General features: G+C 41.5%; 1 protein-coding gene across 1 annotated transcript; it reads left to right on the forward strand.

Annotated features, from left to right (window-relative positions):
- The first annotated feature begins 19,271 nt into the window (after positions 1-19,271).
- MRPS22 (mitochondrial ribosomal protein S22) lies at positions 19,272-24,810 on the forward strand. Its single transcript, XM_005529598.3, has 8 exons — positions 19,272-19,379; positions 19,614-19,774; positions 20,504-20,668; positions 21,741-21,884; positions 22,351-22,434; positions 22,993-23,138; positions 24,274-24,382; positions 24,635-24,810. Exons 1-8 carry the CDS (start codon positions 19,280-19,282, stop codon positions 24,725-24,727), a joined length of 1,002 nt encoding a protein of 333 aa, XP_005529655.1. The 5' UTR covers positions 19,272-19,279; the 3' UTR covers positions 24,728-24,810.
- The last annotated feature ends 238 nt before the right edge of the window (positions 24,811-25,048 follow it).

Consider the following 25,048-nt stretch of genomic DNA (forward strand, 5'->3'; position numbering starts at 1 on the left):
GGGGGCACTTCCTGGGGGTGGCTCTGCAGCCCCTGTGAGGTTTGTAAAGCTGCTGCAGGTTTGGGGACGCAGCTCCTGGGTGAGCACTCCATCCAGCTCAGGAATGGGTTTCTGTTTACTGTAGAAACCTGTTAGAAATCAGCTCCTTCTTGCCTGGCAGGATCGGGTTTGTAAATTAGGAAGGTGTTAAAATATGCCTGTCCTTATCCCTGAAACAGGCACTGAATGCACACAAAGAACAGGAATTAGGAGGGAAAAAAGAGCCATTTTGGGCAGTTAATTGGGAATGGCTGCTGCTGTTCATGGTAACCAGGTGCTGGGGTATTTGCACAGACAACTGCAAGAAGAATTGAAGGAGGATGTTCTTCACCACTCATATAAAATTGAAATTCTGTGTCTGTGCTAAACATCACTGACTACAATTTTTTATTGTTTTATTGATATTATTTTACAGTATGCATTATTAATTATTTATGGACATGCTCCATATGAAGCAGATAAGATTCGAGTTTTTCTCAAATTTGAGAAGTGCATGTACCTACATCATGGTTATATCTTTATATTCAATCCTGAAAAGCATCTCAGTTAAGTTTCATTTGGGAAATTAAACTGAATTTTTAAAATTTATTTGCATCTCAGATCAATGTAGAAAGAAACAATAGAAACCAATGACGATGAAGAAAGAAACTATGTAATGAGACTATGAAACTAAGAAATGAGATGAAGGAAGAAACTATGGTTGCAGAACTCTCCAGATGCAGCCAGCTGTTATTAGGGATATTCTAATCCTGCAATCAATCCTTAGTCTCATAGAACTAAACAGCTTTTTGACTGCAGAACTATGAGGTTTGTTGATTATGTCTTTGAACTCAGAGCAAGTACAAAACAGCTGTTTTTCACAAAGAAATCAGACTTACTAAAAACAGCAGCATGAAGAGACCTGATGGTTTCTGCTAACACCACTACTGCATGTAGCCTCATTAACCAGGCACAACCATTGTAAGCAACTAAATTAAATAAAGGGTACATTATAGGAAAGGCAGAATATTCTAACTGAAGCTGGTTTATATTCTCTTTAACTTGTCTTAATCACAATCAAAATCAAAATAATGACATAAATTGCTAATCACATCACTTTGAATTTATGAAGCATCACAGAAGAAAGAAGAACTCTGAGGGTACAGAGACATGTATGTATTTCTAAACTACAAAGATAAAAAGAAGTCTAGAGACAGCTATCAAATGAACATGAAGCAGTTCAGCTCTGTGCTGGCACTGAAAATCCTCTGTGTCTCTGAAACTTATTTATCCATTTAGGGTGACCTGTGACCAATATGTTACCCCTGTTAGTCCTGAGTACATTGCAGGGTCTAAGCAGAAGCTGGCACTAATATGTGAAGCAATGCAGTGCAGTGGGAGGAAGAGTAGTGCTGTGCTGATCATAAGTAAGGAGTGAAGCCATGAGTCTCAGAATTGATTATTATGGGTGAGAAAAATGTGTTGGTGTCATCTAACTCAGCAACTTTGAAAACGCCGTGTCCTCAGCCATATACAAAGTCAGCTTGTAAATACATTTCCATATTCAAAGTCTAAGCTAAACACAAATGCTATGAGACCAAAAGTGTTTGCCATGTACATTCATGTATAATTAATTATTATTCTGTTCCTGTTAATCTTGCTTGTTAATTCATGATGATTTCCTATGAATGCAGTAATTTAGCAACTTTTCCATTCCTTAAATATAAGGACTTGATTTAGAAAAGTGAATGAAAATTTGGGTGTAGGCAAAGCTTAGGAGCTCAGTTCTAGCCCCGAGCTCTGCTGGCTGGGCTGCCCAGACTCTGTGGCATCAGCAGCTGGAGGACAAACATGTGCTGTCATTCCAAGAGCTGCTCCTGGCAAGACTGGCCTTGCAGTCCTTGCAGTCCAAGGACTGATTTGTTCTGTGTACAGAGGGCATCCTTCAGTGTCTGAATAAACCCTCCCATGTACACGGAGCTTGTTTTGGGAGCTATGCTATACTTCTCTATTTTATACATTGTATAGTAAAAATGATTATAAATCAAAGGTGAGAGATGAAAGAAATTAGAAGTGGCAAGAGAAGCATCTTTCCCCCTTAGAACACAGCTTCTTAGTCAGCTAGAAATATCTTATTATCATATCCCTCACCCAACTACAGCCAGGACTGAGGCTGGAAGCTCCTTAGCAGAAGCACACACAGAGCTGTGAACTCTGCCTCCTTCCAGGCCTCTCTTCTTAGATACCCTGGTAAGGGGAACTGAAAGGCTGAGGGGGTTATTTCCATGCCCATTAGGATTTAGACTGGTAGCTCATGCAGACTGGCATCTCCAGCTCAGAAAATGTGGAAAAATGTTTCAGAGACTGGGTGCCAGTTCATTATTTTAAGTCCACTGTGAGCCACCAGAATCCTTTATACAACATGAGTATCAAATACTGAGATCAGTGTAAAGCTCTGTTTAGGAGATGACAGGTAGGATATCTACAGATTTCTCTTTTTAAAAATTAAAAATTAATTAAGAACCACAGCGTTCTCTTTCTCAAAAGCATATTGAGACTGAAGTTCTTCCTTTTGAGTGATAACTCTCTTAATGCTTTCTTACAGTCTAAAAATTTGATAACCATCTGACTTAAGACCCTTCCCCTTTACACTGACTTAACTGGAGTTCAGTATCTGGATCTGTGCCATGTCACACTCATGCAAGGGAGACATCATCCCCCTCCCCATCATCCTCCAAATCTTCATCTTCATTATCCTTCTGCCTTGAAATGGACTCAAGTCAGTGGTGCCATTCCTTAATTTGCCATTCCTTTAATTTTCTGTTTTATATTGCAGGGCAGTATGTTCAGAATCAGTACAGATGTTACACTGGTCGCACCCACCCCAAAGAGTAACTCTTCCCACAACAAAAGGTAACCAATCTTACATGAAAACAATTGGTAATCCAGCTGGGATTACCAGCTGGGAAATGGGAATGAGGACAGTAAAGGGAAAGTCATGGCTGAAATGGGAATGAGGACAGTGAAGGGAAAGCCAGGGCTGAAATGGGAGCCAAGACCATAAAGGGAAAGGCATGGCTGAAATGGGAGCCAGCTTGATGGTGCACAGAAAGCTGTGTGGGGCCAGGCAATGCCCACCAGGATAATGGTGAGTGGGAGAGAACTCATCTCTGCAAAGGAAAGGATTTCTGTACGCCAAGTACTCTTGGTTGTAGAAGGAACCAGGGGCTATGGGAAAACATCAACCTTCTTGTGGACCCAAATCTGCCCCATGGAAAAGCTTCTTGGGCCCCAGAATGCTGGGAAGAGTGCACCAGGCAGATCTTCTTAGGTGTCCCTCAGGTCAGCACTGATTGGGCTCCACTCAGAGAAGCTCATTGCAAACTCAAGCATCAGTTTCTGTGCTAGGCTGGAAGTTAGGCTTTGGTTTAAAAGATCTGTATAGCACAAACCCTCAGCATCCTGCTTGTGAAATTGCCCACTAAAGTCTATAATGGTTTTGCATTTAAAACAATGACATCTTTAATAAGTGATCTAAATGTCATCCTATAAATGAAGAACGGAGCGTTCAGCAAAGCTCATTTGTTCCCATGTTTCTGTTCAGTTATTTAGCAACAAGAAGACAGAATGAAATTCCATAGCTGCACTGCATTAGAAATGCTGTCAAGACTGGCTAAAGATTAGTGATTTTGCTTCGGTTGGAATTTGTACAAGTAATGTTATCTAAAGAAGAACCATATGACGGCAAATTGAGAAGCACAGAACGAAAACTATTAAAGTTTAACCTAGCGGCAAAGTATCTAAAAAAAACCCAAAATGAGACATTCAGCAATCCATGTGAATATCTAAGATACCCAAAGAGCAAACCAAATTCCTCCAACTTCTCTTTATCAAGCCCAAGTCGTAGTATCTTCAGAGCATCTCTTTCAATTATAGATCCACAATGAGTTACTTTCCCTTGACAATGCTGTATCTGTTACTTTGAAATTCATTAAAGAGGACTGATGTTTAAAACAACAGAACGTGCCAATTTTCCTAAGTACAAAGAGGCATATGCACTAAGGAAAATTACTTATTCAAATAATTTAACTCTATCAGTATGTGTTATCTTAGCACAGGCAGTTGTTATTTGATATATACCAAACCTGCTTCTATGAATGCTATTTAGATTAGAAGTATGAGCAGTTTAGTTTGAAGAGGGTCTCAGACAATACATTACCTTCACCTGCAAATACTCACTTTTATTGAGTGTTTCTTGCTTGAATGCTGGAGTAGTGGTACTCAGCATTACCACTGCTCAGTGTACAACACTCATGCATGTTCCATAAAATACAACAAAAAAAGACTCATGGGGTGAACAGCCTAACATGTGGCAGCAACTTGTGCAGTGAACTGGAGCAACAGTAAACCAGAAAAAGAAAGATAATATTGGACAGCACTTTCCTCAGCTAAGAAATTCTGAGCCTTGTAGTTACAGCACAAGTGGAGGAGACAGGAAATCTGGGATTTATTCTGGGATCTGTCACAGATTTCCTGCATGGCTTTAAGAAAGTCCTGTGGGGTTAACTTCAACCATGGGGTCCTGTTCCTTTGAGAGCAGCTCTTACCCCTATCTCAACCCTCCCTTACAGTGAGAGCTAATGAACACTGAGGGAGGTGTTACTGGTGCAACTTTTGGACAGAAGAAACAGCAGTCAGGTCTCATGCAGGTGACACTGTATGATCACAAGCAGCCTGGGCAATAATAGTCCAAACACCAAGGCAGGCAACACCCTCTTCCCCAGGGGCTGGCAGGGAGGGAGTAAAAAGGACGTGCCCTCCAGCCAGGGCAGGTGGAATCAAGAAACAGAAGTTCATCTCTACTGGAAGCCAAGACTTCATTTTCCTTCTTTCTCCCAAGCCTAAAAACTAAAGGGGGACCTGTAGGGCTTGTAATTTCTTGAACAACACCTCCTTTTCAGTTTTCACACAGAATACATTCTCCTCACGCAATCCAGCTGTGGGAAACCAAGACACTCATTCCTCTAAAAGACACCTTCACACACTCAGCTAAGTTAGCCCAGAGTTTTCAGTTACAGAAAGAAGTATGATAATTTCAACAGCTCAGTTTTATTACTCAGGCCTGCGTGGCTTAATGTCCCAGCTTTGACCAAAACAGAATAAATCCCACGTGTTCCTGTTGGGAGCTCATTATCTTTTGGGTTCTTCTGGCTGGAGAGATGATTCCACTCATTCTCTGAGGACTACTCCAAAATTAGGATAACTAATCCACAATAAACCACTTTATGTTTTAGGTCGCTTGCCTGGTGCTACCAGATGATCAATTTTTATCCCCTGTGTTCTGAGCTATTTTGTTTCTACTCAGTGTTACTACATGCAAGGGAAATAAAGCCTCTAGAAGACAGCTCAGGGATGCTTTTGAGTTCAGTTAACAAGGATCTGGAACCAGGCATTACCAAACTGAGTTTCCTAACTTCTAGCCAATAGGGTTATTAAATCACATCAGTTTCTACAAGAAACACTACTTGTTTCTTGATGTTAATAGATGCCTGGATGCTAACCAAATTTGTAATGCTTTTGCAACTTTTAGTTATTTATGGAAAATGCAGTCTAGAAAAGCGTTATTTTGAATTTGGTCTATGCAAAGAATTTATCAAACTTCTGCAGTGATTTATTTTAGTATGTGCATCAAATTTTCAACTGAGGAATGAACTTTCATTTTCAGAGAAAGATCAGACTGGAGTTGGACACTTGGGTCATAAAATAATATTGCATCACAATATCTTAAATCATTCTCAAGAATAAAGACGTGGCAACATAGAGCTGTAACCACATAACCCTAGATCACGTCTTTTGGTACAAATTGTCCTTTTTAGACAGCTGTGGGATTAAATTTCTAGGAGACCTGAAACCAATCACTGAAAATGAGGCACCTGGTTTCCCAAAGATACCCAGCTCAACTGGATCTGCTGGGCAGTTGTGGGAAACCAATCACTGAAATCCTAACTGCAAACAAGTGACTAGTGATCCTCTTCAGTCCCACAAGCAGCACAACTCTAGAAATAAAACAGGAAGCAGGATAACAGCTTGTGTCCTGAGCTTCAGGCTCAGATTTGAATTCAGTTTTGATTAGAGATGAAAATACAAACTTTTAAATCAAAGCTTTATAACAAAACAAAAAGTTCAGGATACAGGGCCACAAGTTGCTTTTTTCCATGCTAAGTCTTCTCCTGGTGTGGAGGCAAATTCTATCCCTACAAACTCTTGCTCTGCATTGAGATGGTTGTGTCTGTCTGCTCACACTCATCCCCTTCCCCCTCAGCCCCATGTGCAGCTTCACCTTCTGAGCAGCATGCAGGAAGCAGAGTCACTGAGCAGATTCCTACATCATGCCAAACAAACAAACCTCCTCCTGATTCAGGGCCACTTATCAGCCCTTCCTCTTCACTGGCTCCTCCAGACACCTACAGGAATATTCCCAGTGACAGGGCTAATTATCCATCACAAGACATGAAGCATTCCACACATCCTAAAGAGGTACAGCATTAGACCACACCAAAATTACTGACAATGGCCTTTCTCCTTCTTAAGGGCTCTAAGGACACTAGACCAAAATATTCTGGACATAATTTTTCTGTTTAAATCCACAGTGACTTTAAAGAGGTTGACAGTGAAAAGCTTCTGACCTAAGGTATAAAACCAACATCTTCCTAAAGTCTACAGGCTTAAGTTCTATGACTCTTGGACATAGCACAGGCCATGCAAATATCTGTCCTAATAAAATGCATCTAATTGCTACTTACTGTTCCGATTATTTTTCTTCTGATGCTGCATCAGAATCTTTAAGAAACTTCTCAGAAAGTTGAAAATAAGCTTATGGTAAAAAATCTCTTCTATGGTGGAATTTAAAATGCAAGACAGTCAAATATGTAGAAAAATTAAAGATTATTAAATACTTCTTCTGTATGAGATGCATTTTGTGTAAGCTTTTATATTCTCTTTCCCAGAATTCACATCCATCTATCTACACAAAGCCTGCTCACCTATATCCACATTTTCTAGCACAAGTTTTGCTACTTGTCTCTACTCTTAAGTGTGTGTTAAATGCAGTTATAAATTACCTGAGCCTGTCCTTACTGGCCTGCAAGTGGAGTTCTCACAGCCACACACCTTCAGGGCACAGCTATTCCAGCTAACAGGGACACCACAGTGCTCCTGCTTTGGAGCAAACATTCCCTGCCCGCATTCCATCATTTCCCAGGAACACCAAAACCAGGTTCCAATTCTGAAACACAAAATGAGAAGGACTTTTCACATCTTCATTCGTGATTATAAAACAAAAAAGTCTTCACTTTCTTTACCAGTTCTAAGAATGACCCAAACTTTTGAAACGAAACACTGAGTGCTGTTGTTTTATAGCCTTGCTCTATCTAAAGCATCTTGGGAAGGCTTCTCCACACTGTGCTAACAGGAGCAACAGAAAAGCCTCCCAGTTGTGCCTGTATAAAATCTGGGACATGTATTTGTCACTGTGTTTGTGGGCCTCTAATGCTGACGCATTTCTGAGAATACAGGAGAACAAAAACACAAAAGAGAGGCTTAAGGTGATGCTGCAATTATTGTTGGGTCGTTCTAAGCATAGGAATGAGGTTCAGCTCATCTAGAAGGGATTAGAAGACCAGATTGTTTACCATATAAGAGAAAATGTAAAGAGTTTTTAATAAATATTTTTTTCATAGTGTTACTGCATTTTGGCAACAACGTAATTTTGTTAAAATACCATAAGAATAGTTTATTACCTCAGAGCATTCCTTCAAAATCTAAACTGAGTTCCACAGAACAGTTCCAGATAATTGACATCAGAACAGTGCTCATCTGTTGTCCTTCCTAGAAATCTGGTACTTCAGAAATGAACTGAAATTAACAATCACAAACATTAAAAATAAAAAATCTCCTTCAAAATAGGAAAATGTGTGAGTTAAAGACAACAGAGTCAATGACTGGATAATATGTTACCACAGTCCTGTCTAAATTACAATATTGTAACTGTTTTCTTCTATGTTACATTTCCAGATATTTTTATTTTATAGCAGACAGCATCTTTAAGATATTTCAAAACTTTTTATTCATTCTCTGTGTCTTTATTGCCATGAAACAGGCCCTCAACCAGAATAGATTCTTGTATAGCATAAACTTTAACTGGGGTTTGTAATTTTTTGTCTGCATATTACACCATACCTTTAGGAAATTACTGAAAATCTTACATTGCTCTTCTAGGAAGCAGAGGAAGCATAATTATCCCTTTCTAATTATTGCACTTTGGCTTCCTTGGATTATTTGTTTAGCATGATTTGTTTATGTTCACTGATACTTTGGTTAAGTTTATTCTTCATTTATTTTAATTTGATGTTCCAAGGATATTTTACTGAACACTCCCTGTAAGACCTTCAACTATGGCCACCCACATCCTGAAATTTTCTCTCTACCTAATCCTGCCTTATGTCATAACATAGTTAATATATATATACATATATTTACAAAACACATTTATTCCTGCAAAATATACTGAGTATTTTGTATGTTATTTTAAAAAGCTTGTGTAGCATTGCACAGTGTGTGCATGTGTACATAAACATGTGTACTTGCTAGCCCCCCTAAGAACATGCACAGAGCTATTGTTGAAAATTTTCGTTAAAACTGTGTAAAGGAAGTCCATCTGCCACAGCTCAGGATGTCCTGTTTCGCTGAGGGGCTTCAGCTATTGCTTGGCCATTTTCTCACTGAAAACACAAGTAGGAGACTTGAAGGCATTTAATCTGCTATTAAAACAAACTGATTTGGAAAAGGCGTTTTGAAGAGTTTTCTCCTGGGAACTGAGAACCCTGAGGCATAGACACCTCCCCAGATACAGCACTCTCAGTTTTCTGCACTGGTGTCATCAGTGGGAAGGATGGGAGGAAAAATTCCTTCTGTAAGGAGGGGATATCATCTGGTCATGGAGATAACCTCAAAGGACAGCTTTGTTCCCAAGCAATAGCTGTGCCCAGCTTGTCTTTCAAGGCAAACCACAGCAGCGCCCAGCCCTGCTCTGGGGGCTCCTGGCAGTGGGGTGGGCTGCAGCTCCTGGCCTGCCCCAGCCCCTCAGCACAGGTGGCACTCCTGGCAGAGGGATGGCACAGAAACCCTTGGCTTCAAAAGGGACACAATTTGTATGTGCTCATGGTGTATATCTGCTTGCTTTGAGTCTGATTGCTTTGTAAGAGGATGGGGACAGCTCTGTGGCCAGTCTGGATTCCATTTTTATTTTGAATCATTGAAAGAAAACCCCAAAAGTTCAAACCTCAGAAAAATTATTTCGTGATTCATTGGGTGTATTTTGTTTTACTTCAGCACTGCTCTCCAAAATGTTCAGCTTTAATTTTACAGTTGATCAGTCGGCAGGAAGTCCCAAATCTCATTTCCACTAAACAAGGGCTTTCCTTGTTTGTGTTCGTCATTGAGAAATAAAAGATTGTAGACATGAGAGGTTTACACTTACACACAGTAGTTATGAGTACCCAAACCAAAATGTTCTTGGTGGGGACTGGTGTCAGTTCCAACCAAACAAAACCAAGTGCCACAGGGATACGCCCTATTGCCAGGAAAAGAAGACGAGGACAGAAAGAGACAATGGGTGGGAAAAAAAAGGAAGTGCATGAGAGGTCAAAAATGTCAAAATAAAACACCAGAGTGGAACAGGGAGCAGAGAGACCAACAGCAAAAAAGAGACTGGGGGCAGAGAAGGGTCATTAATAAAGGCCATAAATATCTTAGTTTTCCCATCCAAGCTTCCTTTCCCAATGGAATGACTGCTGGTGTTTATCACGAGACAGAACTGGATGCTGCACTAGGATGGAGAAGGCAACCGGGAGAAACCTGAAATCAAATGTCTGCTCTGGGCTCTGCCTCTCCTGTTGGGCACTGAAAGCAGCATTGCCTCTGAGAATAATGAGACAATGCTCCCTTCATCCTGGTATCCAACAGGAGCCACAGGCCATGGATGACCCCCCAGTTCCATCAGAGCACAGCTGAAACAGCCTGTTCACCCTCCTGTCCCAGAGACAGACACACCTGCAGACACAAACCCTTCCTGCCCTAAGGAGAGCACTCCAGTGGCAGGAGCAATAGAACATTCTGGGGTGCCTTAGGCAGAATGGCCACCCCTAACAGCCTTGGTGAGCCCTCACCATTCCATATTTCCCTCTTGTCTGAACAGCAATAATACACTCCATGCAAAATTCCTCAAGGCATTATTTCTGCCTGCCTGTCTGCAAAGTGAGATCATTAAGCCTGACAAACACAGGACACAAGTTTATCTTGATAAAAAGTGACCCACGCAGGCTGGACAAGAGGGAGACCTAAAGCAGTGAGAAAGAGGTAGAATATGACATAGAAAAGTAATAACACACCTCAAGGGGTTCAGCTGCATTCCCAAAACACACACAATCTTTTCTAAAGAGCCTGTGCAGGATTGGGCCCTTCAAAAATCATCAGTCATGCAAGGGCAGTGGTTCTGAAGCCACTTCTTTTGAAGTCATCCAAGAGCATTCAAACACTGAGAGAGTAACAGCTGTTGCACTGGTTGTCTTCAGGATGACTCTGGAGCCTGAAATAGGGGTATAAGGTTGCTACTGCCAGCTAACACCTTTTGCTTTTACCTCAGTTTTAAAATGTCCGTTCTCATCATTGCCATGACACCAAATAAAAGGTTATTTGAGGAGAGAGGGGAGGGCAGCATTTTGTCATTCCTCCTTCCTCTTTCATGGTAAGGAATGTGCTGATGATGCCAGGAACTGAAAATTCTGCCTTTTGATAGATTAATCGATTGGAGAGCTTTACAGTAGACCAAAAAATGGGAATATGTTGTACTCACCAGTCTAACTCATTAAGAAATGTTCCCCGTGTAGTCATAATGCAGGAAAAAGAAAGTTTGTAAAGCTTTTAGACTGCAAAACCAGAGCATTTACACATTATAATTGTTTTCATAATAAAAAGGGAATATTACAAATATTTTTGAAACATGAGGATTCACGTGTTGAGACTTTTGCTGCTGCCGTTCCCTGGATGTCACACAGCCACATTGCCATCTAGCGCCCGAGGCCACATCCGCAGCGACAACGAGAACTTGGAAAGGATATTCTAAATTAGTTCACAATAACAAACACGGATCAGTTTTGTTTGCCATCAGTGCAGTACTATATGATAAAAAAATCGCATCTGACAGATGACAAGGAAGATTTTTTTTGTTGTTTTGTTTTTTGAGCAGGACCGAGGAAATTATGAGGAGAATGCAAAAGAATGTCTGACTATAAGCAATGTTGAACTGTCATTAGTAGGAAATATATAATCATATTTAGAGAATATAGTGAATTGGATGCACTGTATCAGCATTTAGAACAAGTTTTATTGGGTCTACAATGAAAAAAAGAGAGAGGAAAGGAGCAGGGAAAAGAGGAACAACTAATTCAAATGATGCTCTGCTTTAAGAGCAAATATTCAGTCCTTCAGGCAGAAATGTGCATAAAAATTGCAGTTAATTTTAGACTCTGTTACACAAAACATGCCAAGCAATACCCTGCTAAATCTGTACATATCAATCAAAAACTCCCCTGCCTCCTTAAAAAAAATGAATGGTACTTGGCTGGGAGCAATTCTGCTGCAGTGGAGCACCCAGGAAAAGTGAAATTATCTCAGTGCTGCCAAACTCTCTGTAAAATACCCTTGGATTGGCTGCATCTCAGAAGCCCCTTGTAAGGTTTAGGAGAGGTCCGTGCTGCTGCAGAGCCTCTAAAGGGACAGAATCCAGTTTGCTTTTCCATGCAGCATTTAAGCTCCCTTTCAGAGTCAGATCCTGAATTTCTGTGTCACAAACTACTGTGCTTTTAATCAAAATTCAAAAGGAAATTATCGACTCTGTGTAGTGACTGTTATGAAAAACAAAATGTTTTTAGGGAGGGCTTGAACAGAGGGAACAGGAAAGTCTTAGATCAGTTTTGAGTAGACATAAAACTGCATCCTGAGGCTGCAATTACCTGAAAAGCTGTGACAGTCTGGAAGTTTGCTGCTAACAAAGTGGGAAGATTCTGCTTCCATTTTTTCTTTACATGGTCTGGAATTCAGTGGGTCCCTCTGTCACTTGACTCAGCTCAATAACCAAAAAGAAAATAGATTCATTGTTTCCACTTACATTCTGAAGTTGTTTATGAAAAGATATAATGTGTGTATTTGGAGCAGGTATAAGGGGAGGAATCAGAAACAGACTGCCCAGAAATGAGTAAATAAAAGGGAAGATCAAGACATTCCGTTTTCCTGTGCAGATGTAAAAAAATTAAATTAATAAAAAAGATCTAAGCAGACAAAAACACTCGGACTTCTAGCACTTTTCACTTTTTAATTTTCAGTCTATTTGCTTGCTGTAGTTGTTTCTTATCCCCTTCCCCAACACTGGAAGAATTCCCTCTGTGTCCCACACTCATCTCTCTGACAATGGGGACACCCTGCACTGTGCACAGGGCAGTGCTTTGTTTCCGTCACTAATATTTCCCCTGCCATGGGGCTATCTGCTGGCTTTTCTTGCCTCAAAGCATTTAATAAAACCACTACAAGATCCCTCCAGCTGCCCAGCTACATTATTTATTAAGATATGAAATAATGTGCCTTCACAAAATGCCAGCACCTGTTCTACCCCAGCACACAAACCCTGCCATCTGCTAGTACCCATTCCATTCCTGCAGAATGCCATGGGCAGCATGCAGGGCATGCAGGAGAAAGCCCTGTGGAAATGAAGGGTTCTACCTATAAACACTCTCTGAAAACCCACAGAAGCATAAATGCAATTTCTTACTCGGTGCACAGGTTTAAAACACTTCATGAAGAACATACATATATATTTTGCCCCAAATACAGCAGGGATAGCACCAACTGAATCATTTTTTATCGTGGCTCTTCTGGAAATCATCTCATTCTCCAATCAGACACTTTGTCCAAAAAATTAATGGGAGCCTTCCTATAAGCTCTAGTGAGCAACCTAATAAATGTCAAGAGGTTTACTTAGAAATAAATGGGGAAAAATAATCTGGTAACTATTTGACCAAATTAATTGTATTTCTGTTTTAGTTTCTAGAATTTTCTTGCTTCCTTTCTATTCAAGCAAATCAGCTAGAACAAACACAACTGGAAAGTGTTCTTGTGCAACTGGCTCTTCACTAAAGAGCTGAATAACCATTTCTTCTTGGACCTAAAGACACCCTTCATATCAAACAGGTAAATAGAGCTTGGATTTTACAATGGAACATTTAAACGGACACAAGATTCTTTTAGCTCTGCTTCTGTGAAATAAAAATATCTTTTACTTTCTGAGGCTTTTCTTTCACTTATTTGATTCTGAAGAAAAGATACTGTAGATTTATGTGTTGTTTGTCCTGGAGAGCACAGCTGGTTTAGCTTTTCTGTCAGACCCCCAGGAACCCATCTTTAAAATTACTTTTTTTAAATGCACAGTGGGTTTGCCTAAGCAAATTTAATTTGTATTACAGTCTGAATCCAAAGGAAGGAATAAGAAAAAAAACAGAAGGAAAAAACCAAATATACAAACACATCTCCAGTGCCACCTTTAAAAGAGAAGGGATTCTGTTTTAAATAGTATGATATTATGAAATAGTTTAAAAAGTTAGCCCTATCATGGAGGCTATTTTTATATATGGTAGCAAGCCAAAGGTACACAATGCCCTTATCAGCAACAACAAAGTAAATGAAAAAGTGCAGACTGTTAAATGGCAAACTACAGGAGCTATTTCCACAAAAAATTAATTTGGGGAAAGATGAAAGAAGAATCAAGGTGACAAAAAACATCCTAATAAATCCAGATGAATTCAAAGTAATATGAAGACAGGAAGGCTTAGGGGTACTATGAAAAACTATGAGGGCACTTAAAGAAAAATAACTGCATAAAAGGAGAAGTGAAATTGTAAAAGAATCCCAGCCAGATGAATCTCTGAGGGAAAAAGAACTTGAGAAGGGAATGGCATGCAGATAAGAGTGATTTCTTGGCATCACTAAGCAACGAGATGGTTGGTGTGAAGTAACAGCTCTTTAAACTGGAAAAAAAATAAACAAAATTATAGAAGCTGGACCATTCTGGGGTGGAAAAATTAATGTATTTAACTGTTACAAGTCACAAGAAAACAAATATATTCACCTTCTGAAGCAATTGAAGAGCGAAGTGGTTGCCTGTTAATATAATCAACTCTTATGAGAACAGGCTGGAAGAAACAAAACTTGGCAGTCACCACTGAGTGGTATTAAAACAGTTTATAACTAGGGGGATGTGCTTCTTTGCCAGGTAAATTCGTTGATAAAATAATTAAATTGAAAACCATAAAATGAGACAATAGCCCAGATGAAACTTGGATTAAAAAAAGCAGGAAAACCAGACCTCCACACTTCTTTGTGAGGTTGACAAAACACAACAAACTACTAGTTAGTAGACACATGGGATTTAGATTTTTATGAAATATTTGACAACAGGCCAGACAATACACACATCTAGGTTTAATTTGGACAGTTCTGGTTTCAGAAGATTCTCTCAGGTGTCAGGTTTCAGTGAAAAACAGATAAAAGTACAATTATGAGAACAAGGTATTGACTACTTGTGCTAGCAACAGGAGAGAAGGAAAATAATATAATTAACCTTTGAACTGGAGGGTGCCATCTCCTAATTTTCCTGTGCCCAAAGAACAAAACAAACCAACAGTTCTGCCAGGATCATCGCTCTGTCCTTCTCCTGTGGAAACAAAGGGATCAGAAACATCCCACCTGCCCACACATAACAGTGCGCTGCACACCAGATTTAGATCACAGTGCCCTGGCAAGCACTTGGATCCAGAAGGACAGGACTTGAAATAGTGATGGAATGTAGAGGGAGGTTAAAAACTATTAAAAATGGGAAAAACAGCAAATACTGAAAGCATACCTTACTTTGAATAATACTGAATATGTAATATGTACTATTATTTCTGTCCTTGACAACTATCTTTAAAAAATAAGTATTACAAGAAGAGAGAGGAATAATAAAATTAATTTTAAAAATAGGGACTCCTAATTCAAAGCCTCCTGAAGTTAGGAAAGGACTTTAATGGGCTTTGGCTCAAGCCCTTATAATGCAGCAAAGAAAACAATATAAAACTGAAGTGGGATTTATATTCCTACTATAAATAATGTATGTAAACCCAACTACTGGAGACAGTCTTTGTGTGGATCTAATTTATCATTATTATAGTGAGATTATGGCAGCTTTATGCGAGACAGAGGCAAATGTGGGTCATTAATGAAAACAGTTCATTTACATTACCCGCTGCAGCTCCTCAGGCACTTTCCCTGCTCTACACCCTCGCTCCTGCCCCACCGTGGCCCACAGGAACACACAGCACACGAGCTCAGGGCAAGCGTGGCTGAAACAAGACTGAAAATTGAAAATAAAGAGCACAGATAATCCTTCCTGCTTTGTCATTTCCCCTTCGAATTGAAAACACAGATGTCAAATACTCACGGCACAAATAAAACCTCGAGGGATGTTTGGTCTTCACCCTGTGCTGACTATGAGCACTTGCTGAAAGTGACAACACCAAAGGAACAGCTTTGGAAGCTTTTTGCACCATGTTTCCCCAGTCCCTCTCACTGGGGATGTTTGCAGCAGCAGAAGGCAGCTTGCACACGGTGAGAATGTCGAAGCTGAGCTCCATTACCTGATGTTCAGTGGGAAACTCTGAAAATAGGTTATGCTATTGAAAATGACAACTCCAACGATTCCAGCAAAAATTACCCACTCCCTCGATGTACACAGTGGAACAAAACCAGCCATGTGTAATATTTCATTCTTTTAAAAACCAGTTTGATGATATAATAAGGTTTGTGTCATCTCTCTTATGTCAGCGCTCTACACCTTCTCTGGAAAAAATAATTTATCTTCAAACTAATCCATGCAGGTTTAGAAAAAAAAGCTTCCAACCTGGTCCATTGTGTCCTCCAGAAAAAAGTTCTGCAGGATTGCCAGATTTTTTCTTCTCAGGAACAAGAGAACCAACCATTAATTTTAAAAAGGTCACATCATTAACTGTGAACACATGCACAGGCTGACTGGGTTCACTCTGTGTCCTTCACATAACAATTGGATACACGGTTACCAAACCTGACATTTTGTCTGTATTTTTTCCAAGACAGAATTCTCCCTTCCAAACAACTTCTCACTACTAATTTGATATATTTATGGCTCAGGAAGACTAGTAAACTACAGCCCCTAATTTTATCAATTAAATAGGCAAAGCAACAACACAAGCTCCTAAGCTCCTCATTTGTCTCCTCTTTCCCTGAGATATCAACCACTGGGGCACTCTCAGCAGTTACCTGATCCTTTTGCTCTCCTGAAACTGCCAGTGAAAAGGAAATGAATGCCAACTGTGCAGATGATTTTGTATTGACACTTTCCCAATATAATCCAGACTTGCACCACCAGTGTGTTTCACTGAGGACATCCACTCATCATCAGACGGTTGTAATTTTCCAACAGGAACTGTCCTGGGATGCATTGAAAATAATAACAAAAGCTCAGAAACATTCTTTATTTCATTATTGATTTTTACACCACCTATTCTTCAAGCTGGTGTTATGTTTTTGACTACATCAATACAAAATATCCTATTTAAAGCTGTTACTTCAGTATAAATTTAAACCACAATAAAATATAACCAACCCACCCGTTATAAATGATCCTACTTTATAAATGATGTTAACCTGCTATACTTCCATCTACAGTATAGTTAGTTAATATTTCCTTTCATCCCACCAGCCAAAAAGGTTAATCCTCACAGCAGCTGTTACTACTTCAGTACAGACTCAATGTGAATTTAACCTCTCCTGGATATTGCCCAATAAATTCTGTTGTTTTTCTAAGCACTTCTGTGAATTAAAATGGATGTTGGCTTGCCATCCAAACTCATGAACAGGTCTGAAGTGGCTTTTAGGCACATTGCCAAAAAACTTCCCAATTCCCTTATAGGGGTATAGCTCTCACTCCAGAGATCTTCCATGCAAGAATTGAAAAACAACACCTTCTCCATTTCATCAAAATTATTTTTCATTTTCTTAGCATTGTTTTAATAAATTCTGCACAAAATTACATTAAAATAATATTAAGGGTTTCATTTGCCCTCTGCAATACCCAGTAATTTAAACTTAGCTGCAGCGAGGCAAATATGAGACAAACATATCCTCCTGCAACCTTCCTGACAAGGCCAGGATATTGAAAAGCCTGAATATTAAATTCAACCCAGAACATGTGTTTGGGTATAAGGCTGAGGAAAACAGGAATACCCCCTATTAAAAAAAAAAAATCAATTATAAGAATACATTATAAGAATTATAAGAAATTATAATTATAGAAATACAATTATAGAAATATAATTATAAAAATACATTTTTTTAGCTGATACTTAAGTTTATTCTAACTAAAACAAATATATCTTAAAAAGCCTTCATTTTCTCCCAGACTTCAATCCTCATTTTCAAAAGTAGTATAACTTAGACTGTGATGTGGCAAAGCAATGCACAACCCTCTAAAGTTTTAAACAATTGGAGACCCACAAAACATAAGCACATTGCTTGTGTCGCCCCTCCTGGAGATGAAATCTTTCCTGTTTCAATGGGAAGTCGTGAGCCAGCTTGCACCGATGGGTGGCTTTGAACCTTCTGGAACTTGAGGCATTCTGGGCTCTTGGGCAGAGACTTGCCTGCTGATAAGAGAATCGTAGAATAATCAAGATTTGGAGAGACCTTCAAGATCAAATTCTGTTTCACACCCCCCCTAAGCGCAGTCTGTAAGACTGAAATTCACAACAGGAGATACCAACTAGAATAAATAAACTTCAAATCATAATAAACTTCCAACCCCCTGAAACAGGCCCAGTTGTAAAAAGTCAGTACTCCCTCTTCACAGACATTAGAGCCTGTATGTCCTAATTACTGAATATAAAGCTGATTTTGGTTTTATGGTTAAGTGCAGTTATATTTTTTTACTTCCTTTACAGAAGCGTTAAAGCTCCCCGAACATGAGGGCAGCAATTCCTCAGCAGGCGCGGCAGTGAAGCCGTAACCGGGCTGACGAGGCCGATGCCCCGCAGAGCACAGGTGGCTCCGGGCACCATGCGGGACATACCGGAGCGGAACACACAGAGCCAGCTGGGGTTTAATGTGCGGATTTCCAGCTGTTCCTCCCCGTGGGGCAGCCTGGCCGGACACGGGGCCGGGAGCCATCCCTCACAGCCGCCGTCCCTCACAGCCGCCGTCCCTCACAGCCGCCGTCCCTCACAGCCGCCGTCCCTCACAGCCGCCGTCCCTCACAGCCGCCGTCCCTCACAGCCGCCGTCCCTCACAGCCGCCGTCCCTCACAGCCGCCGTCCCTCACAGCGCGCACCCACTGCCGCCCGCACCTCTCCGCACTCGCGGCGGCCGCGGATCAACAGCGCTTTAATCCCGCACGGTGGCCTCAATTCCCCCGTTTTTCCTCTTACGGGAACTCCCCGCCACTGAAGGGAACCCGCAGGGCTGCTCCGTGCCCTGGGCGGCTGAGGGAGCCGGGCAGCCCGCGCTCCTGCCAGGGTTGTAGCACTGCCGCACAATAGGCTCCCCGCCCTCACCGGGCCCTCAGCAGCGTTTTAATGGCACAAACGCGCTGGGAGCGCTTGGAGCAACAACGTTCTTGTTCTTTTCCTCGGGGAGTGCCGGGGAACCGCGCGTCTCCCCCACGCCGGGAGGAGGCGCGGGGGACACCCCATAGCAACCTACAGCTCCTCATGAGGGGAAGCGGAGGGGCAGGTACTGATCTCTGCTCTCTGGCAACCACTGACAGGACCCGAGAGAACGGTCTGAAACTGAGCCTGGAGAGGTTTAGGTTGGATATCTCGAGGTTTTTCACCCAGAGTGGCTGGGCACTGAAACAGGCTCTGCAGGGCAGTGGTCACAGCAGCACCAAGCCTGTCTGAGTTCAAGAAGCATTGGGACAACGCTTCAGGCACAAGGTGCAACTTTTGGCACAGGGTGTGACTGCTGTGCAGGCCCGGGAGGAGCGGGACTCGCCGCTCCCGGCGGGTTCCTGCCCGCTCGGACTATTCCGCGGCTCCGTGACTCCATTTCCCGGCGCGCCGCGGGGCGGGAAGGGGCGGGAGCGAAGATGGCGGCGCTGGGGGCGCGGGGCTCGGCGGCGCTGCCCTCGCGGCTGCGGGCGCTGTGGGCGCTCCCCGCCCGGCGGGCGCTGGCTGCGGATGCGGGCGGTACGCGAGGGGACCCGGGAGCACCCTCAGAGCGCTCCCGGCCGCCCAGCCTCGGGGTTCAGCCGCCCCGCGTGGCGGTGGTGGTGGGCGGCTGCGGTCCCCGTGGGGAGGGATGCGGTCGGGGCGGGTGAGGGGCCACGGAGGGCCCGGCGGGGCGGGAGGAGCCGTGAGGGCAAGGGATGGCCGCGGCCGTCCCCTCAGCCCCCGGGTAACAGCGTGTGCCCACTCCCGCAGAGGGAAAGGCCGCCCCGCCGAAGCCCGCCTTCACGGACGAAGCGGTTCAGACACTGCTTTACAAAATGACGGGACTCGACCTGCGCAAAGTGTTCCGGCCTGTGAAAAAGGACCTCAAGCCGCCCCACTACAAGCTGATGACCGAAGCTCAGCTAGAAGAGGTAGGCTGGTCTGTTTCCTTCGGAAGTAAGTGTTGGTTTTAGCCAAATGCCTGTAATAGCCCAGATTTCTGCCTTCCTTACTGCTGTGTTTGAAAACATTCTGGTTTCTTTACTTTGTTTCAGATTATTCCCTAAGTCAGTGTAAATCTGTGTTTCTTCTTTTGAAATAATTTGGTTTGTCCAATTTTGTGCGATTTTGATGGAATATGGAAGGAAATATTGACAGTTTCTCTTTATTAACCTGTTATGCTTCCTAACTGTCAAATACCTTCATCTGATACTTAAGTTGTAGCCCTGGGAATCCTTTGACTGCTTTTTTTTTCCTCTTCCCTCTGGTCTGACTTCATTCAGGATGACAAAGGGACCTGACTTAAGCCGGTTCTGCTGTAGCCACAATTAAAATGATATACAAACTGCTGCCTGTGGTTTATACTTTGGGGGAAATTTACTATGGAAATACATCTGAAATAAACTTGGTGTTTGCAGTAGTTTGTCTGTTGTAGTTTTGTAACTTCCTCCAGCATTTTGTCCAGGTTTTAGTAGTGGTAAATTGTTTACATGAAATTTACCTACCTGGAGGTGGAATTGGTGTCTCACTTTTTTCTCAACTGCAGAATTAAAAAAACTGGCTTCTCTAAATGAAAATATTTGTCCCCAGATTGTATGTTATCTTTCCAATAGGATGATATTTTTAATTGTAAGATTAAACTACTTTTTTTCCCCTACAAGGCCACAAGAAAAGCCATTGAGGAAGCTAAAACAAAACTAATCATGCCCCCTGTTTTGAATGAACGAGAGCCGATTGATGATGTCTTAGCAGAAGACAAAGTCCTTGAAGGAACTGAAACTGCAAAATATGTGTTTACAGATTTAAGTTACTCCATTCCACATCGTGTAAGTAATGTGATCAACAGTATGAATTTGTTCTCAAAATAAGCTTTAATGAAAATGTAGATGGATCAGTTTGCAAAAGGGCTGAGGAGCTGAAAATTCAGTCTGGTACAAGGCAGTAGAGAAAAATGTATTTCTATGTACTTGCTTCTAACTGATAATCATAAATTACATTCTGCTACTCAAAAGCAGGCATGGGGAAAGCTGTGTGGTAGGTAGTTAATGATTTTATAAGCAGGTGCTTGTGATATGCTAGGAGTGCTGAGTTTCTCCATGCTCCTAGAAGCTTTCTGTAGCATTGGATTCCTTTGTAAGGTGGAACTACTCCACAGTTGCAAGGGTCTGGTGGAAAGCTGGTGGAAATGATGAATGAATTCCCAGGAAATCTGTAAAGAAATAGTTGTCTAATGGAATTGGGGAGTATAGGGATAAAGTGCAATGAGACATCTTGATTGTCTTTAAGTACCAGTAATAAGAGACTGGAAAAATTCCTAACAAAGTTTTGAGTCCCAAGAAGCCTTTATGGTTCAAATACGGATATAGTGATGGTCCTGTGAAATGAACTGCTGCTTCATATTGAAAACTTCCTTGTCAAACAAACTTTCCCATTTGCCACCCTAAAGCAATTCTACTTGTGAACAGATCTGAGTATATTGTTTAATTTGTTGTATTGTTTTTGCCTTGCACTTGCCCTTACTTGATGCTAGCACCTAAAAGGTAAAAAAGCACATGACACTTGCATTCCTAATTATGTATGGATTATCAAATGATAAAATCAGGCTAACTGCCTGTCTGGGTGTGAGTTATGTTATCTCTAAACTTCTCAGAGCTGTAGTGCTCCGTGTTGGCACATGCATGGTGGTCAGACAGTAAAACTGAGTGCAAAAGCAGTACTTAAGCAGGTAGAAAGGCAGAAATGATGAATCTGGCGTGTCGCAGCAGTCTGTTAGAAGCTGGTGTTATTAGGGTGACTTTAGGAGTAGAAGGACTTTGACAAATGAGGGGTTTTTTAGGACGGTTCTGGCTATGAAAAGAGAAGCCTTTAGACAATGTTTGGTTTTTATCTCATTTCCAGGAACGTTTCATTGTAGTTAGAGAACCAAACGGAGTGTTACGCAAAGCCACCTGGGAGGAACGAGACAGGATGATCCAGATATTCTTCCCAAAGGAAGGGCGCAGGGTGATTCCCCCCACATTATTCAAGGATGAAAACCTAGGGGTAAGCTCTTCCTGGCTTTGAAACTGAGCACTTTCACTTCATTGCAGTCTGACAGTGAATCTCTGCTCTTTGGGCAGAGTAACTCGGAGTAAGCCATTCTGCATGGGTGTGTTTAGCTGCTTGAATTCCGTTTTGAACAGCTGTCTTTCATTGTAACTTGGTTAAAATACTTGAAACAAAGTTCCAGGTTAGGACCAGGTAAGTCCTGGGTAGGTGTAAATACTGTGTTACACTAGAAAGAATTGTACATTTAATCTGGAAATGTGAACTGGTGTTTCAGAATTAAAAATCAAGAAACATTATGTCATCAAGGCAATTACGGTACTTCTGTCCATTTTGAATTTTGATGAAGGGGTTACTCACTGTAAGTGTTGCCCAGAACAGTGTTGTGCCTGCTGTTTTGATTCTGGAGAGTTGGGATGGTGTGATTACATAATCTACTTCTGAATCTAAACTGTTATTTCAGACTGTATTTCAGCAAGACCGTCATGAAGATGTCCTGAACATGTGCATTGCACAATTTGAGCCAGATTCCCCTGACTATATCAGAGTGAGTTCACTTTCCTTTTTTTTTAGCAAAAAAAAAAATCCTGGTGGAGAATTGTAGGGTTTATTTTGTAAACATAAATATTTGTCTGGGGAGTGGAGGTGTTGGTCATATGTACTCTAATTTTCCCATATAGATTATCCTTGTGATGAGTTTTGGCATTTATTTTTATGCAGAACAGTAAAACAGGATCTTGCACAAGTAATTTTCACCAGCCTAGAAAGGTGGTGCACATACAAAAATAGTCTTTATTCAGGTACTTCTGGTATCAAAGCAGAATTGAGGGTAACACTTGTCAGGGGCTCTTAGCAGGGTTGTGCTGCTGAAGTCACACTGACTGCTGGTGGGAGCTGGCAGGACCAGCTAGGGATTCTTAGCTATGCCTAAGTACCGAGGCCTGGGCTAGCCCAGTGCTACCCTGAATTATAACAGGCATATGGTTCAGCATGTGGCTTACTCCTGCACCTTAGGGAAATGAAAAGGATTAAAAGCTCGGAGAGGTGCAGGGGGAAAGCTGTCACCAGGCTCCAGCTGTGCAGTGAAACAGCCCTGTGTGTGCAGGTTCACCACCGCACCTACGAGGACATTGAGAAACACGCCAAGTACGACCTGCTGCGCTCAACCAGGCACTTCGGGGGCATGGTGTGGTACCTGGTCAGCAGGAAGAAGACAGATGGCTTACTCATAGACATGATCAACAGAGACCTGTGAGTACAGGCTGGCACTTGGTAATCCTGCTTAGCCTTAGAACAAGTACCACAAGTTTGGCAATAAAAATAGTATTTCTGTCAGATGGACGAAAGTTTCCATTTGCATAATGGTTTAGACCAGCTCTGTTATCTGTACAGGTACTGTACAGCAGCACCAGGAACAGTCCATGAAGTTGGAGAGTGTGTGTATATATATATGTGTGTGCATATATATATATTTTTTATATATATATATATATATATAGTTTCTGCAGAAATTAGCCTTCTGTAGTTTTTGGGTTTTTGTTGGGTTTTTTTTGTTGTTGGTGGTGGTTTTTTTGTTTTTCTTTTTTTGGTTGTTCTTTTTTGTTTTTTTTTTGTTTCCCATGTAATTGCGAGGATAGTTCTAGCTCTGAGCACTGCTGATCTTAAAGCCTGACATTTTCATACTGATACACTATGGGTTTTAGAGCAATTCCTAAGTAGCTTAGGAACATGCAGATAAGGTTTCATTTTAAATGGGTGGATTTCTGTAAAATACAGTACTAAATTTATTCAAAGTTCCCTGAAGTGAGCAATATTCAATAGTTCGCACTAGAGCTGGGAGAAAGTTGTACAATCAGAAGTTGCAGTGATGGTGGCATTTATTTCCTGCTGTTTCAGTGGTCAGATCTTGCTCTTAAACCTGAGCATATGGAGAAATCAGGAAGATTCCTGGTTTAGAATCAGATTGGTAAAGGGAAAATTCATGTATCTGGCCAGTTTAAATATGCAGAGTTTAGAATGTCTTTCCCTTCCACACACTTCAGTCATTTTAAATTCACCTGAGAGCTCTGTGTCACAGGATTTCTAATGCTCCTTCTGTAAAACATACTGGTCATTGCAGCCTGTGTTAACACGTTCACTAAACACTCACTATTGGTAATTAATTGTATTTTCAGAGGGATGTCAGCTGTATTACTGCTGAGCAGGCCAGCAGGCTTCAGCTGCAGGAGGGACAGATGCAGGCATTCGCCTGTGTAGTCCAGGGACTGGATACTCAGTGGAACCAGCAGTTTGGCAACCTGTGCTGTGCACAGTACATCACAAAATACACTCTCTGTAAATACTCTGAAGAGAAAGGACTTGCTAAAATGAGCCTTTCTTTGTTCAGGCTGGAGGATGCTACAAGTTTAATTGCACTGTATCATATGCTTCACCCTGAATGTCAGTCAGCAAAGGAAGCTAAAGAAGGGAAACTTGGAGGAGTTGATCTGATCAAGGTAAGCTTTTCTGCTTTAAACTGTTTAACCTGCAGACAAGAGCCTCTAACCAGCAGAACCCCATTTAGTAGTTAAAGTTCTCCTTACCTTAGGAAGCAGATATTTAAGCAGAACTGTTGTACATGCCAGGCTGGGGTTTTTGTTAAACTGTATGTATGTACAGCTGCACCAGGATTTCAGTTGTGGGAGGCTGATCTGACACTGGCATGATGACTCTGCTGTTAATTAACCTCTCTCCTGCCATGGCTGCAGGTATTTGTAAAAACTGAATCCCAGAGAGAAGGTTATATCCAGCTGGCCCTGCAGGCTTATGAAGAAGCAATGGCTACTTCTTCAGCTTCGTGAAATAAACCTCAGCTCATCAGAAGTTTTAAGTCTGTTTATAAACATTTTCTGTACAGGATTCCACAATAAATACTTGAAAATTACTGCTTTAGAATGTATTTTTCTTTACTGAAATACATGTGACTCACTACAGCAGTTTATTTTGAAAAGTTCTGTAAGTGAACTTAGAGCAGCCATCATGACCTTTGTTTTCACTGACACTGTACCCTGAGTTCAATTTTTTTACTGTTATATCTTGAATCTAAAGAATTGCCCACAATTAATTTTAGTTATTAAGCTAAGTGCAGGGGCTGAACAGCTTCATATAGGAAAGGGTGTAAC

The sequence above is a fragment of the Pseudopodoces humilis genome, chromosome 11 (assembly GCF_049639895.1).
Source record: "Pseudopodoces humilis isolate 2021_Gansu_Grassland_sample_001 chromosome 11, ASM4963989v1, whole genome shotgun sequence".
In the NCBI taxonomy this organism is placed as follows: Eukaryota; Metazoa; Chordata; class Aves; order Passeriformes; family Paridae; genus Pseudopodoces; species Pseudopodoces humilis.

Bases quoted from the DNA above. Each gene is read 5' to 3' on its own strand.
- MRPS22 (XM_005529598.3), top strand. From the start codon at position 19,280: ATGGCGGCGCTGGGGGCGCGGGGCTCGGCGGCGCTGCCCTCGCGGCTG. The intron at 19,380-19,613 runs GTACGCGAGGGG...CCACTCCCGCAG, and splicing joins GCTGGCTGCGGATGCGGGCG to AGGGAAAGGCCGCCCCGCCG. The intron at 23,139-24,273 runs GTGAGTACAGGC...TTCTTTGTTCAG, and splicing joins GACATGATCAACAGAGACCT to GCTGGAGGATGCTACAAGTT.